General features: G+C 39.7%; 1 protein-coding gene across 1 annotated transcript in view; it reads left to right on the forward strand.

Moving 5' to 3' along the window:
- Positions 1 to 16560, forward strand: part of KIF26A (kinesin family member 26A) — a gene marked incomplete at both ends in the record, with an annotated part of 99493 nt that overhangs the window by 21282 nt on the left and 61651 nt on the right. Inside the window, one exon of the mRNA XM_079537655.1 lies at positions 10935 to 11435. Coding sequence (XP_079393781.1) covers positions 10935 to 11435 — 501 coding nt within the window. The remainder of the gene's footprint in view (positions 1 to 10934; positions 11436 to 16560) is intronic.

A 16560-nucleotide genomic window follows, 5' to 3' on the forward strand; every position in this document is an offset into this window, starting at 1 on the left:
TCACATCTCTGAGTTTATGTCAACACAAGCCTTCTTCCAGCAGCAGCATCTGGCTCGTTGGCAAGATCTGTGGACAGTTGTTCTGATTGCTCTGGAGAAGCCTCTGCTTGTCATGTGGATGCTGCCTTGGCTGTGCTGCTTTGTTATTCTAGCTGGTCCCATTTTCATTTTATTTATTTTTTGGCTTACCTCTGATTCCTGATGAATTGCTCCTGAGACTGCGTTCTTGAACAAATCTTGCCTAACATCTTCGTGCAGGGACTTCCATGAGAAGCTCATGTAAATTTATTTCACTGAGTGTGTGCTGATTGAAACTGGAGCAGTAACATCCCAATCTGTGCCTTCTGAGCTGGTTTTCCCTGTGAATCACAGCATCAGCCTTGTGAAGTAAAACACACATTTTTAAGCATATCCTGCATAATGGATTGCTCTGAGAGCTGCAGGGGTAAATCAAAGGTTACCAGTAGGCAGCCACTGTTTGGGATGGTGCTGTCTCACAAACTGGGAGTCCTGGAGTCAACCACAAGGATTTCTCAAGTTGATCATATGGAATAAAGATCCTGGCCTCACTGATATAAGCTAGCACAACAGCAAAGAACAGCGTGTGTCAGCTTGGGATTTACATCACCTCAAGTGCTGTTGCTGTCTGCTTGATTGTATATTTTATTCATAGCACTTCAAAAATACGATTTGTTCAGAAGCACTGTGGCTTTGAAAGACCTGTGGATCGAAGTAAAAGTGAATGTTTCTTAAATGCCTAAAGTCCCAGTTTTCATTAAATAGGCCTGTTGGGGTCATTGCATCTCGTGGCTGAAATTAGCAAGGCTCTGATGTGTAGGAGGCCAGAAGAGATGGTTATCTTCAATGGCCTCAAGCTCTAAGGATCTGTAGGACTGTTTTGGCACTGTCCACAATTAGAGTTGTTTGACTAGCTGTCAGATTTTATAAGGATGTTGGCAAGGCATGATTACACACAATTTTCTGGTTTTAAATGTGTATTTACATCTGTAATAATAATAATAAATCACCTTGGGTAACATGTATGGTGTTTTTCCAGTGATTTGCTTCAAGTTTGATACAACGCTATCTGTTGCCACAAAACTTCATTTTCAAACGAAGGGGGGGATGTTTGCACATTAATTTAACTCTTCTCCTAGCAACTCCATGTGTTTCATGGATGCTTTATGATAAATGGAGAAGTGGGTTGATGAAAGTCTTCACTGTTGATTGGAAGTCAGGAATGGGGATGCATGAACTTAGAGGGAAATACTGACTTTGTATTCAGTATGAATGTTACTATGGCTATTCATAGGGCCTAGGTCTTGCTTTGGGGCTGTAATTTCTCTTCTATAGTTCTTCTCTGTACTTGGCCTTTTCCAACAGGTGATGAGAAAGCTTGTCTTTCAAGGTCTCAGAACAGAAATTAAACTAAAAACATCCTCTTATGTAGTACTAACAACTGAATGGAAGTATAAATGTATCCTGTGATGTTAAGCATTGTCTAGGCTTGTGGAATTTCTATAGAAGTGACATTAGATACCATAAATGTTTAAGAGCTCTGTAAGTGTGACTGGTAGGGTGAGCTACAGCCTTTCATCTCTTTCTTGCTGGTTTTAATAGGATCTGGCTTGAAGGGTGTTGAAAGTTGTTGCCAGGTGTCTGATTGCTTCTGTGTCTCAGGAGATAAGGCTTTTTTTTTTTTTTTTTTTTTTTTTTTTTTTTTTTTTTTTTGGTGAGGAGCTTGAAAGAGTTTGTAGAGGTCTACATCTATCTGTGTTATAGCTCGCTCTGCCCACATATTTACTATGTTCATATCCTGTGTTATAACAGAGCTTATAAACCATACCAACGTGGTTTTCAAGATGCCCTGAGCACAGGCAGAGTGCTTTTTTTTTTTTTTTTTTTGGTCTGCCTGTGGACATGGCTGTTGTTGATCTGTGTTTGCAGTAAAGAGACCTTGGACAAAGGGAGTTAGTCCTCTTTGATTTCACGTTATATGGATGGAAAGAGGTTGTACAATGTGCAGGTTTTGCAGGACTTCCCAGCCTTACTGCCATAAGGATTACAGGTGGACATTAATCACAGCACTGTTTTCCTGCTCACATCATTTGCTGGCTGACAGGGGAGAGCAGTTTAAAAAAGTCAATTTCTCACTTGCCATTTAGGTTGCCAGGAAAATGTACAGTGCCTTTCAGTGGTCCTGTTAGGTGTTTTAAGGTACAAGGCTGGATATGTGCTTGTTCATGGTTACAGTATAGCCACTGTAAGTCTTACATTAGAAAATAAGTTGTTCTGTGGACAAAAATTATCAGATAATGTTCTGGTAAGAGGTGCTGGAGAACAGTAGGATCAACAAAATGAGCAACAGTGTCTTACTACTATCCATTTTACTGCATTTATTTTACATAGTGTCTTGGTATGACACTGCTACAGGCTCATGTTCCAAAATGTTAAGTGCTGAACTTGTCATCTAAATAAACTATTGAAATGGGAGAACCATGTAAATACAGTATAGCTGTGGAACACACTAGTTAAGCAGAATGGAATCGGTTACTTCTGTGCATTAGCCTCTTAACTGAAACCAAACAAGAACCACGAATCGTGGTTCTCTCCAAATCCACAGATGTGGGAGGCACCAGGGTGCTGCTTTCCAGCAGACCTGATGGCAAGTTTGTGAACTTAGCTGCTGAAGTTCTTTGCTAAAAGGTGTATGAAATAAATGTGAAGCACCACCTACCTCCCCAATCTATTCACCTCACAGCAGCTCTTCTACACGTGCCACCAAGTAAGTAAAGGAGCAAGAGCAGACTCATCAGAGCAGTTTGTGGCCTGGTTGAAGCTGAGGAATTGGAGGTACACTTAGTTGCTAATTTTCTCTGCTTGGAAGCTCCTTTTCTTTTGTTTTTCTTAAGTCTGAACCAGAGGAAAAATGGAAAATTCTAACGTACTACAAAGTTGCTTAAACTCAGATGTAAAGTCAATTTTTTTCAGCCAACAAGTCAGTTTTTGGCAAAACAATTTAACTGAAGCACTTTAAAGAATAAGTGTAATCAACTTTATTTCTGGAGACAGACTGCATGATGTGCTAACTGTGCACTGTGTGCAGTAATTTGTAGCTTTCAGGAGGAATACACAGTGGGCAGCCCTTCCATTCAGTAAGCTAAATCGTTTCTTTATGGTCCTCAAGTATTCATTTACCAAACAAATAATTGATAAAATGAGCAAGTGAAAGAGATGCTAAGAGGGTGTGATCCAATGCCAAGCACTGGTTTTCATAGTTGATTTTAAATCTACATTATGCTAATGATGTTCATTTGGAAGATGTGTCCACTCCCTAACTTCTGCTGCTGAGCGTGCTTTTAATTGGGTTCAGATGGTTGGACTGCAACAGTTGTAGGGTTCGTGTGCAGATGTCCTGAGTGCTCCAAGCATTTTTTTTCTCTCTTCAGTTTTTCAAAGCCAGGGTTGTGGCCACTGAGGCTGGAGTCCAGGCGTTCCTAAACCCCCCCCCGAAGGTTTGCCTGATGCAAATGGGCACGCTTCTCCCGAGATAAATGTCATTACAATCATTTAAATGTGCTGAAGTTCTCATCTAGAGCGTTCTCCTCTCCCAGTCCATTGGGCTGTGTGGGCTGGGTTGCTGGTCTCTGGCCAGCTCACTGGAGAAGTCTGTATCACAAGGCTTGCCCTTGTGATCTGATTCTGAAAATATGAGCTGTTGCCTGAATAAATGAGATAGTGCTAACAGTGCCTTTTGTTTTGAGTAAAATGATACCAAAGGATCACGTTTCTGAGGCATTCTGACAACAGGGTATGTTTCCTTTGTGGTGGGTGCTGCTCAGATTTTCAGAGGTCGTGGAATTCAGAGGTACTGTATGATTGGAGTGGCCTGATTGAACTCAAACCACGTGTAGGGTAGATAGTGGCAAAGGACATCAGTTTCCAGAATGGTCATTCCAACATTTTTCATAAACATGTAGTTTTGCTCTTCTTTTTTCCTTTTAAAGAGAAAAGAAGTTTTGACTTTTTATATAAGCAGCTTACCCTTCAGTTTCAAAAAATGAAATATGATGGAAAAACTATGATTATTTTTTTAAGCTCTTAAATATTCTCTAAATGTGTTTCTGCGAAAGTGAAAACAGAGATGTTTTAAGGACACCAAAGTGCAGTGTGGTGATGGGATGTGCAACTATTTCCTCAAACACTTGGTACTGTGCAAAATGACAATAATGAAGGTTAAAAAAAAAAAAAAGTAAAGACACACAATGGATGTTAGAATACAGTGTTATCATGTGACCAAAATCAGTTCTGAATTTGTATTGTGAAGTTACAGTAAGCCACAGACCCAAGAGGGAAAATTAAAGGATTACTTAAAACCAACAATAAACATGCAAATTAAAACACATCATTTTTAAATGAAGTCATAGACTGTTAAAAATAAGCACAAAATTACATACTGGTTTGAATGTGTAGTTTATAGAATGTGTGGAATGTTAAAATTGAATCAAATTAAGAAAAACATTTTCCAAAGGCAAATAAAATATCTGTTTAATTAGATTGTAAAGAAAGGAGATTAAAAGTAATATTTTGTAATACGGTAATTACTATTTTTCAGAAGTAGTCAGGTTTCTGTGCGTTGATCTAAATTTAAGTATGATAGCAGATCTCTTTGGGATCTTTTGTTTTGTGTGTGTCTCTAATTGTTTTAAATCATGAGTGCTACCTTTATTTTGTTTCCTTTGCACTGAATGCAATGCATGGCTGTTTGCTCCCATACTCTACTGGCTCACAAACACACAAATCTCAGAGATCAGCTCACACTCTCTGGTTCTGGGAGGTTAAAAGCCAAATCATTGCAGGGAACTGCACAGAAGATAACAGGAAAGGCCCCTGAAACCATTGGGAGCTGGGTTGAGGTGCTGATGGGAGTCTGAGATGTAAATAAACCAGATTGCTCTCATTTCCTCTTTCCACTGTATTATGCATTCCAATAGCACTATTCATCTTTATGACAGACACCTATTGCTTTAACTTTACTGCGGGCCACTGAAGTACATTAAAGTGGGCAGGAAATGGAAATAAATAGAGTTCAGTGGAGGCTTCAGAATAACTAAACACGCTGCAGCCATTTTTAGTGTGGGGTCATGTGTTTTTTAGCTCTTTGTAGCATATTGCCTGACCTTTGTTATGAAGATGTTTGAAAGAGATGCAATATACTTATAAAGTAAGAAATAAAATGTGCTCTGATACATGTATTTTCCCCCAAACTCTTTGGGTTGCCAAAGATGAAAATAAATTGAGTTGAGACTCAGTTGGCCAGAGTCAATAGTGGATATGTCTGTGTGCTCTGCCTCAGGTTGGAGTTAGAAGCAAAATAATGGGACTGGAGATTGGAAGAAGTCTTGGTGACGGACAGCATAGGGCAAGGACCGCAATCCATTCACTTAAATTAATCTGCTTAAAGGTAGTGAGGCATTCAGGTAGAGAGATGAAATGGAATTTGGCCTTAAAATACATCTGTTTCTTAATTCATGTGCGTTTTGCTTTGGAAACATTGATTGCTGTCCTGCTTAGTTCAGAGGGCTAGCTGCTTTCACAAACAGCTAAGTTACACTGCAAGTTCCTCATCCCCCTGGAAGAAGGGATTTGCTGTGAATTCCCATCTTGCAAAAGCTTTGTGTGTTTATTTTTCCTTGATTGTTTACACTCTGATAAAACATAGGTCAGTAACCAAATGATCTTGCAGCATGGCTTACTTGAAGAATTAGAACTTGTATTTTTAGTCCCTTGAGATAATTAGCCATGTGGAAACTTTTTAAAAACAAAAAGCTATTAGCATGTTTTTTAGTTTGATTACATTGAATGGTATCTGTAGCATGTTCTTTTTTCCTTCCTTTTTTTTTTTTTTTCTTTCTATCAGTGATTATGCAGTGGATAGCAAGCCTCAACCTTCAACATATTTGTCAATATAGAGCATGTTAGTGGATATTCCACAATGTCATGTAAGATAAAAACTAATTTGTAAGCAGCATAGCAGAAATTGGCAAAGACAATTAAGACAAAAAATCATTATCATTGATCCATTTGCACTGGGAAAGCACATTTCATTCTCCCAAAGCATCTTTTAAAAATGTGGTTTGCCTTGTCTGTGTTTAAGGGTGTCTTTCAGTGTACCATTCAATGCTTCTTTCTTTTCTTGATTATCTTTATATCAAGATTTCATTTAATTCTGAATGCTGCTGCAGGTAAACTTGCATTGCAGAAACTAGCAGCAGGCAGAATTACAGGTAATTACAGAGAGTGGTTGTTGGCAATTTGACTTTTCATCATTTGTTCGTCATCGTTTGTTCGCACTCTCTGGATAGTTCCTTACTGCAAGGATTAGGTTACAGATGGGTGGGTATTACTTCAGTGACTTCTTAAGTGAGAATCCAGATGCTTTTCTACATCCTCTCCTATTGCTTAGTTTGGGAGTTAGAAGTCAGTGGCTGCAGGTAAGATTTAAAGTCTGTATACTTGTTTCTCTTTTGCAAAGCTTTCTATCACTCTTTGTTGGCAAAATTTAAATGCAGTCTTTAAATACTTCGGAATTTACTGATAAATTGCAGATTACAGTAAAATTTCAAGAGAATTTGAGTTTTTGTTTTTAAGTGCATGTCACTCAGGCTTCAAAGAGCTGAGCTCCAGCAAGGTCATTTGATGTTGCATGCTTTTGAAAATCTGCATATTATTTTTGTGCCTAAGCTGTAGTGGATTATCAGTCTTTTTCCATGTCTTTGGACACATCACAGTTGCTTTGAGTATGTCTGTAGTTTCAAGGATTGTGGTCTCAGGCTGTAGTAATTTACAGTTGTGAGATGCTGACCTTTGTTTGTGCCCCACATGCTTTGGTGTTAGTTGCATTGCTGGAAGCCTGCTTGGTGTGTGATGGATTTCACAGGGAGGAACTGCAGCAGTTAAGTTTCACATCAGAGAGGATTGTGTGAATTAAAATTACTGTTTTTATTTTTCCTTCTGTTACAAATTACTGCATGTGCTTTCAGATCTGAGTGTGTTTTCTGTACTCACTCTCTACATTCAGAGACAAAGCCTGAAGGCAAACTCCAGGCTAAATGCAACAGTATTGAACTATGTGGGTATTTTCTATTATTTCTAGCTTGAACACAGTCCTGATTTTCTATGTTTATTGTCTTCCTTGGTTCAGCTAGGAAGCACTTTCAAACCAGGTGTGCATGCTCATCCTTGGGGCAAGTTGCACATGTATGATTAAGACTCCCAGGAGCTTGTAAGGTCACTTGTGTCTGTAACAGCCACTTGCTGGAAAACACTGACAAATTCAGGTGTTTCAGAAAACTTTTGCTCACACAGATATGTCTAATTATCACACTGGGGGCTTGCTGGGCTCCCGAGTGCAGTGGTCTGTAGCAGAACCATTTATTTTGTTCATCTAGCAGTCTGGAGCATTTGGAACTCTAAAATTTGGAAGCAGAAGTTAACAGGGTGAGTCAATTTTGTAGCACAGCAGACAGAAGTGGATTTGGAGCACTGTTTGGGTGGGTTTGTAGATTGTGTGCTTGAGTATTGTGTCAGTACCCCAGCTTGCACGCCTGCTTTGTCTGTTCCCCTCCCTGCCGGCAGAGCTGTGATGAGGATGACTTTAACTGCTCCCCATCTGTGCCTGTAACACATTTGGTCACTCTGCTTTATTTTCTTCCTCTGTAAAACATGAGAAGGCAACTTCCACCCAGACTCGTTAGGTCGCATGCTGCTGAAACAGGGGCTCCCCAGGTCCAGGCGTTGTCACCAGGTAGTAAAACCTCTTTATTGGGACTGACTTAACTTTTAAGTTCCGCTTAATGTTTTTAACAGTAACTTGCATTTCCTCTGCCCTTCACGCCCAATCATTAGCCAGGTGTTTTTGTCACAGGGAGTGGAAAAATAAAAGTAATCTAAGCTCACAGCTGGGCCCTTTGAGAGGGAGCTGGAGGAGGGAGGGATGACTACCAACATCAGTAGGGAAAGGGCTACAATGCTGTAAGGGCCTGGCAGTTGGAAATGAGATGGCCTTTTATAGAAATTGGAAGGTGTCTTTTTTTTTTCTGCCATAAAGTGTGCTTATATAGTTTGTTTTCAGGTTGAACATTAGGAAAAATTTCTTCTGAGGAAGAGGCATTGGCACAGGCTGCCCAAGGTGGAGTCAGCATCCCTGGAGGTGTTCAAGAAATGGGGAGATGTGGCACTGACTGACATGGTCAGTATGCAATATTAGTGTTAGACGGACAGTTGGACTAGATGATTTTAGAGGGTGTTTTCCAGCCTTAATGATTCTATGATTCTGTGTTTTGTATAATCTAAATAGATCTATTTCCTCCCCTTTTTAATATGCCATCCACTTAGTTTCCTTGTAACTGCAGTACTGCCTGACTCTGCTCTGCCTTGTGCTGTGAACTCTGTTTATAGAGCTGGAACTGGGGGCTCATTAATTTTCTTTACATCAAAAGAAAGTTGTTTCTTTCAAATGAGAAGCCTGCTTCACCGAGTGATTTGCTTTAATTGCTTATTTGAAACTTTTGACATTTGATAGCAATGTAAGCATTGCCAGATGAGGCCCAGGTCAGCAGGAGACACAGGTGCTTCACAGGGTCCTCAAGATTGGAAAAGGCCTCCAAGGTCATCTAGACCAACCTACCACCAATTTCCCCACTAAACCATGTCCCTTAGTACAACATCTAAATGTTTCGTGACTCAACCACCTCCCTGGGCATCCAATTCCTGCATCTGATCTCTCTTTTGGGGAAGAAACTTTTCCTAATATCCAACCTGAACCTCCCCTACTTGGGGCCTTTCCTTCTAGTCCTATCACTAGTTAGAGCTTCCTTGAGTGCCAGGCCATGACCTGGTGGCATGGAACTGAGCGGTGGTGTTTTTGGGGGGCTGTGCAATCAGTGCCGGTTGTTGACTGCGAGAGTGTGCTCAGAGGGCTCTCATTTGGAGGGGTTTCTGCAAAGTGTGGGCTGTTTGTTTTTCTTGTGAGGTGTAAGGCATGGTCTTTGGCTCGCCTGAAGCATAACGGTGCCTGCAGGGCTGTGTTGTGATAACTTCCAGTCTAACCAACTGCACCTTTCTGCCAAAGTGCCACCGGCTTAGAAAAAAAGTTTCTGAAAAATATATATATATTTTTTCCTAATATTTGTTAATTTAGCGGTTTTGACTTCTGGGAGACTTGAAGGGAAAGAATTTTCTTGCTCAGGAGGGTAGACAAATGGAGCAACTTCAAAAGCGTTTTAAGCCTCAATAAAGAGAAAAGAGGCAAAGATGAAATACTGTCTTTGACTTGAGTTTGTAAATTCACTCGCTAGTGTGAATACAGTGTATTGTTCAGTCAACAGCAGGAGCGGCTTCCCTTAGCCTGAGAGGTATTTTTTCCAGTAAATAAACAATAATTTAAATTACTGTGGAAAAAGTAACTTTTGTTAATGGTTTTTGGCTGTGGAGCGATGTGATGCTATACACAATGGTTTATATTAACACAATGCTGCATTTTATGAGATAGATCAAAAACTACTGCAGGAGCAATCCGGTAGCTAAAAACAAGCTAGGTTCCCTGCTGCTGGTGGAGAAGTTGGGCAGTGTTTGAGGATTTTATAAATTCAGAGCAAAGGGAAATGGCACAGTTGAAAGAGAATAATGAGCAAAGCCAAAGTGCCAGTCCCTAGACTTCTTAAGAGTTTTATTGATGTGTGTTGTAATTAAAACCAGAATGAGTTAGTTTTCTAATAGGGCATTCATTTCCTAGAGAGCAATTGCAATTTGGCATCAAGTAATACGATTTTAAAAGGAGTACTGATTTAGGGATACCCCAGCGTATGCAGGGTAGCTGATGTACTAGCTTTGCATGCCCTCATTATGAACAAGCAAATTAAATATTTTCACTTAAAATAATTATACAAATAAACCTTTGGCTGTGATTTCATTAAAATTTTAATTGTTTAGAGAGCTGAAGGAGAGTGTGTGAAGTTGGGTCAGTTTTACTGCATGGCATTCATCTTGATAGCAGATTTACAGCAGGGCTGGATTTAATCTCCTGGCTGATCTTTACAGTAGCGTGCTGGGGATGGGAAGGCATTGGTGTGTTTCAGAAGATAGGTAACTCTGTCTCTGAACTGGAAACACAGAACAGGATTTTAAAGATTTCTGGGCAGCCTTAAAATGAGCTAGCAAGGTGGAGGAGGGGAGCAAAGTAGGTGTTGCTTTTAAATCAGCTTCTTAGTGTGCACATTGTCGCACCTTCACACATGGCTGTAGTTTCAAATCTATTTCTCATCAAAGCAAGGGTAGTGTAAGGGAATATTGCTGCCATCTGGGTTGCAAAGATGAGAAATAACAGGCCTAGCTAGCAGAGGCGACAGTTTTTGAGCACTACCATGTAAGCTGTTTTTATGCTACTTAATTAGTCATTTCTGAGGCTGAGGACAGCAAAATGTTTACCAAGTCATGCACTAATTTTTTTAATAATCTGAAATTTTATTTTCCTGGTTTAAAGGTGGTGGTGGTATGCCTTTGAAATGCATTGCAATACCTGTAGGGTCAGCATCTCAACTAAGGTTGCTTCTGAGCATGAAAAACAAGCACGTTGGATGTCTCCAAAGGAGAATTAATTAGAAAAATGAGTAGATCAAGTGCACCACAACTCTATTGTTTAATTTGATGAAAATTCTCATGCTGGGTCTCATACAAATGAAGTCACTTACGGTTTATTAGTCAGCTATGACCTGAAAGTCTTTTGGGATATTCAGGAAAAAAAAAAAAAACCTGGTAAATACCAGTAGAGATTTAAAGTGTTTCCATGGGTGGAACTTTGTCTTTTTCTCTTTCTGTGTTTTGACTCAATGTGTTTTTTTTTTTCTTTTTCTGCTTCCTCCCTCCTTCTCTAGGACCCACGATTATCAGCTTTAATTTTTGACAAGCTTCAAGTGCCTGACTATTTACAGAAAAACAGGAATGAAGGAGAGAGCAGATGCGAAACTTGTGCCACTCACTTGAACCAGCTGAAACAGGAAGCCATCCAGATGATGCACACCCTCAACCAAGCCAGCTACTCAGAAATGCCCGACCTCCCACCTGGTGCCACAGCAGTGACCAGCATGGTACCCAGGGTGGTCACAGTCTCTTCCCAGCGGGACCTGCCGCTGATTACTGGGCAGGTGGGCAGGCAACCTGGAAAGTCACCAAATCTCTTCTCTGGGACAGAGAGGAAGAAGGGACTTGGATGGTCTCAAGGCACAGGCAGTTTTCCAAACTCCAGCGTTCAAGTCACAGTAGCTCCCAGTGGTCTCAGCGGTGCGCTGAGTTCAGTCACCATCCAAGCTCAGCAGTACCTCGAGGGCATGTGGAGTATCTCCAGGGTGAACAGCTTCCTGCCTCAGGCTTGTCTAGTAAGTCGTGATAACGCAGATGCACAACTTTTGTTTACGTGTGTGTGGATAAAGGAAAAAATGTGAGATGTATGCATATTTATGTTAGAGGGGATCAGCTAATGGTATTCTAAGCCATGTTTCAGGAACTGAATAGCTTAAAATGAGCTTTGAACGATGTTCTGTCAGATATCACAAGGAATTTGCTTTCTTGTCTCAGATGGTGACATCCTTTCCTCAGATGTTTTTTGTGACTATTGTAGCTTTGTGGATGCAGGTGTTGTTATTTGGCTGTCAAATACCTGGTGACCTCTTCAGAAAAACATAAAAGGCCAGGTTGGTTACATAAAAAATTTTGGGGGCTTCATGGGACCTGTATCAAAGATGAACTTGACCCTCAAGTTTAGTGCTGAACTTCTAAGGCTGTTCACTTCAACAGGTGATGTTGATAGACTGCGATGGGGAGAATTAATCTTAAAGTTAAGTGTGTTGCAAAACAGCTTGCTGTGCAGGAGGATGTTCAGAAGGTAGCCTCTGTGCCACACTTCTGTAAATACTGCTGCACTTGGATTCTAAGCATTAAAGTTGGTTTTAAACCATTCCTGTATGTGATATATATTATAAGAACTCTTGTGAGAAAGGAAAGATCTTAATAGAGGTGCACATCACATTGACAACCACGTTCATTAAGCATTTGTGATCACCTATTGAATGCGCTGAGTACAAAATGATACACAGACTGATTTTGACTAAGATATAAGCCATTTTCCCTTGATAGTGAACAGAAGTCATGCTTTTTACTTAGGTATTGTAACAGATCTTTGAAGACTAGGGACGCTGGTGCTAGACAGCTTTGAATGTAACATAATGCTCTACGTGCTGTTATATATGAACATTACCAAATATTACTTGGTAGCATCAGATGGTTCAGCTCCGGGATATCAGTGATAAACATTTTAAGAGTGCCATTGTATAATGTTACTTTTACAGGAAGGCTGCTGTATTTCCTTCCAGAAGAGTCTTCAGAGACATGATTCCTCCTTCCCATACTTTTCTCTCGTGGAAATCTGTGAATGCTTGCATGTACCGATGTTTTGAGAGGCCCCCATTTGTATCTGGTGTATCTTTATTGATGTATTGATCTCTATGATATTGCCTTTAGAAAAAAGGACAAAAAACGTTCTGTTCAACTGTTATGAGGAACTGCTTCTGTGAGTCCTGTGCTCTAAAATGCTACTCTGTTCGGGATCGCTATGGCCAATGTTAGGGCATGTGGCATTGTAGTATCCTTTTAATTCTGTGTATATCACAGAAATGTAGGAAAATGAGAAAGCTTTTGGCTTAAGAGGCTTACAGTCTGTGGAAGCACAAGTATTTCAGTTTCTCTACTCATTTCTTTCCTGCCCTTTTCATGTTTTAAATAATTTACAAACTGCCAGCTCCAAATTTCTTTCTGTTTAACCATGTTCACTGATAGATGTGGTTTCCCCTAACCACTGCATTACCCTATGATAAAAATGAGCTACCTCATTTAACCTCTGTGAAGTAAAACTGTGTGTAATGCAACAGATCTGAAGTGCAATCTAGAAATGTGCAAAAAAGCTCAATAGCCTGGAAAAGTGACCTTTAAATGAAAGGATAGACAGTGTTAGACTGAGTGCTGGAGGTTGCTTGGACGCGATCCAGTCATCTGCAAGAACAGTTTAGTTCTAGAAGCAGCTTTTGGAAAAAAGCTATCTTTTTTTCTTTTATTTTTGATTTAAGCCCAACTCTGTTCTTCTCTGTCCACAATATCCTTTCTGTGTCTGAATTCTCCTATTGCCTTTTGTGTTATTAAGAGCCTTGTGTCTGATGAAGCTGTTTGGGTGGGAAAGGTGGGAAAGTGCCTGCCATTGTTTTTCCCCATAGGTTGGATATAAGGTTGGGGGGATTTCAGGAACTGGCTGATCTGGAGCAGCATTCACTGCATAGCATTCTTGTCCAGTGCTTGTCTTACTTCATCCTCTGAATTTGTCATGTTTGAGATGTCACAAGTTCTACTGACTGTCAGCTGTCAACCTCCTTTCCCATTAGGAAGGTTTTCTTGTCTTTTGAAATAAATAAGCAAAAATCAATCTCCACTGCTGCATATTAAACCCATTATTCCAGTTGCCTGTTAGTGTAGCTGGAGAAGAATTTGTTTTGTTTTTTTCATAGGTTTTTCTTTTCTATTTGAAGTTTGTTGTCATGGTTCCAATCTTTACCAGAAAATAAATCAGGCATTGAGCCTTTTCTTGTAATGTAATAATGTAGTAATGATTTCTAGACTTTTGATGACTCTTGTATCTCTCTCTAACTGACATCTTTTTGTCCCATGTCAGTCTAAATACCAGTGCTTTAGCAGGATATTGTCTTCTAGCTGAGGCGTCATTGAAATGAAGAGTTGAGTGGATAGTTCAAGTTTAGGTTACCTCCTCAGTTTCACCAGAATGAAAGCCAGTGTTGCAGCTGTGGAGCAAACCTTCAAATATGGAGCCCATGTTAAGATGTGAGCTGGTCTGGTTAGAGGAATTCTAGAGCAAGGAAAACAAATGCAGTGAAAAGGATAGCACTGAATTATTTATTACTTGTAACATGACTGCATCTTGGAGCCCTCATGATACTGCATAAATGAAGAAGAAAAGATAGCTCCTGCCCTGAGGACTTCACGCTCTTACTTGTGATGTTATTTTGACTACTCTGCAAATGCCCCTGATTCACTTGGAACCTGCAGTTTTCCCTTTTCCCTCCAGCCCCCCTCCATGGAGGGTTTTTCTTGCAACAGTGCTGCACTCCTTGCTAGGAAACTGTTTTCTAAGTGCTTTACATCTCAGTGATATAACTCAGTGCCACACTTGAAGTGAGCTTAATTCATTTTCTAAAGACTGGATGACAGATGCAGATGAAGGCTGGGATTCATCTCAACTGTTTTCAACTGCCAGAAAGACAGGTGTTTATTCTAAGCTAATTACAGAGCCTTCCTTTATAGCAGTGGGAGAGTACCAGGCACCTCTAAGAAGTGCTTTGTTCCTCTCATGTTGGTTGTCTGTCCTGGCTCATCTTAGACATCTATCTTTGCTCACCTCAACTGTTGAAGAGGTCTGTTGCTTTCTGCTGGAGCCAGAACCCAGGTGGGTGCCTTGAAAATGTTTAACTACATATGGCTGCCAAACTTTAGGAGACCTTGTATCTACAAACTGTTCTCCAGGTTCCATACATATATATTCTTTTATTATTGTTAGTTTTAACAGTGGTAGTACTGCAATTGTCTGCAGAGATAAAAAGATTATTTGATTTCTGCTCTTCTCATCTCCTTCCCCAAACTTGCATGTATTACCTTGTAATGTCACTTACATTTATGAAAACACTTCTGAGCTGAATGTTTGGGGTCAGAAGTGCAGTACATCGTAAATTTTTAATAAATGTTTGGAGTTCAAGTGTGAAAATCCATTATATAGATTATAAATTTTTTTGAACATGAATGTATCTTCAAAGCATAGTGCAAGTGCTGCTCAAACTGAAATAATAACAGTGGTCTTCAGGAGCTGTGAAAAGGAACAGTAATTAAGGATCTGGAGGAGGGTCCAGGGAGGGGAGGGTGAGGATTGCAATAAGAGTGCAAGAGGTGAAGATGTAATCAGTGGCTTTACCCAAGTGGCCTGTTGTGAAAAATTACACAAAATAATCACCAGTAGCAGTGATAAGTAGTTTGACCAGGCAGTGAACACTGTGGAGGGGAGGGAGCTGACATAACTCCATGTAAGACAGCTGATTTGCAGTGGACGACTGACAATTGTAATTAGTACATAGTTTTATATTGATGTTTTTAATTCTACACATGACAAATGAATGCAAGGTTACTACTCAAATGAAAAAGCATGTAAGCAGTGCTTAGCATTGGTACCACACTGCTTAACATAGAGAAGGAAGGGGGGATTTAGTCTTCCTAGAACTGAGATCCTGCCTGAGATGGAGAAAATGATAACTACTAAAAATACATTGTATCCCTATTAGAAATGCCTGCATATATTACTTGCTATGGGAAAAAGAGGTTCAACTGCATGCTTTGAATTGACTGTTATTAGTATGCAGCATTATGTGCTGAATAAAAGTGGTAATGTTAGCCATGCAGTGTAGAAACATCACGGTGAAATAGAGCTTGTTTTGCAAATTGCTTTTTCTTTCATCTTATGCAAAATGAAATCTTTGCCACACTTCATTTCCAATTTGAATATTCATGAATCAAGCTGGTTATAAGGCAAAGTACTGCGACTTCACTGCATGTTTACTTGTATCCAACTTGCTTTAGAAATGTGTTTAAGAAGAAACCTACTCCATTAGGAAGCTAGGAAATCTGGAGAAGTGAATGATTTAAAAAGACTTTAAGGCATAGGTGTATAAAATTGTGAATTTATCAGTAGTCCAGTGTGTGTCCTTGAAAGTATTCACAAGTTCAAAGCTATATTTATGTCTAGATAGAGTGAGGTTCTTTAACTGTGGGGTTAAAAAGTGGGCATGGGTGTGAATGGGTGCATGTTTTCATAAGTTCAAGAGTTCTGTCAATTTTTATTATTTGAAAAGATTCTGAAAGCTATTTTAGTCAGACTTTAAACTTTCCTGGAGTCCTTCGGGTAAGAAGACGACATATTTCTAATGTGAACCAGATGGATTCATTTGAGTGTTGCTCAGCCCTTGACTTTTCTGAAATCCTTTTCCTTTGTTTAAAGCAAAGATGACTTACATTTTGCTTAGAAGATGTAATAGAAACTGACTAAGGAAAACAGTACGATGAGAAGATTTACTTTTCAGCAGTTACTTTTTTACATTGATAAATGCCATACCAAATGGATTTTTAAAATCTTTCTTGATAGCTTTCTTGGTGACCTTTTATTAATACTGCGTGTGAAATATATTTTGTAACGAAACAATTAAAATACAGTGCTTTGACCATAAATCTTGTCTATAAGACATTTGGATGACTTTGAGCTTTGGGATGTTTCTCAGACAAGATGGATAACAACTTGAATCTGCAGAAAGCAACAGCAAACCTCAGACTAGTAGTGGGGCTGAGACTGCATAGAGACTTTAATGTATTCTCTTTAACTTTAGAGGTGCTAAAGAGGTTCTT

The sequence above is a fragment of the Tetrao urogallus genome, assembly GCF_951394365.1.
Source record: "Tetrao urogallus genome assembly, chromosome: 6".
Classification (NCBI taxonomy): Eukaryota; Metazoa; Chordata; class Aves; order Galliformes; family Phasianidae; genus Tetrao; species Tetrao urogallus.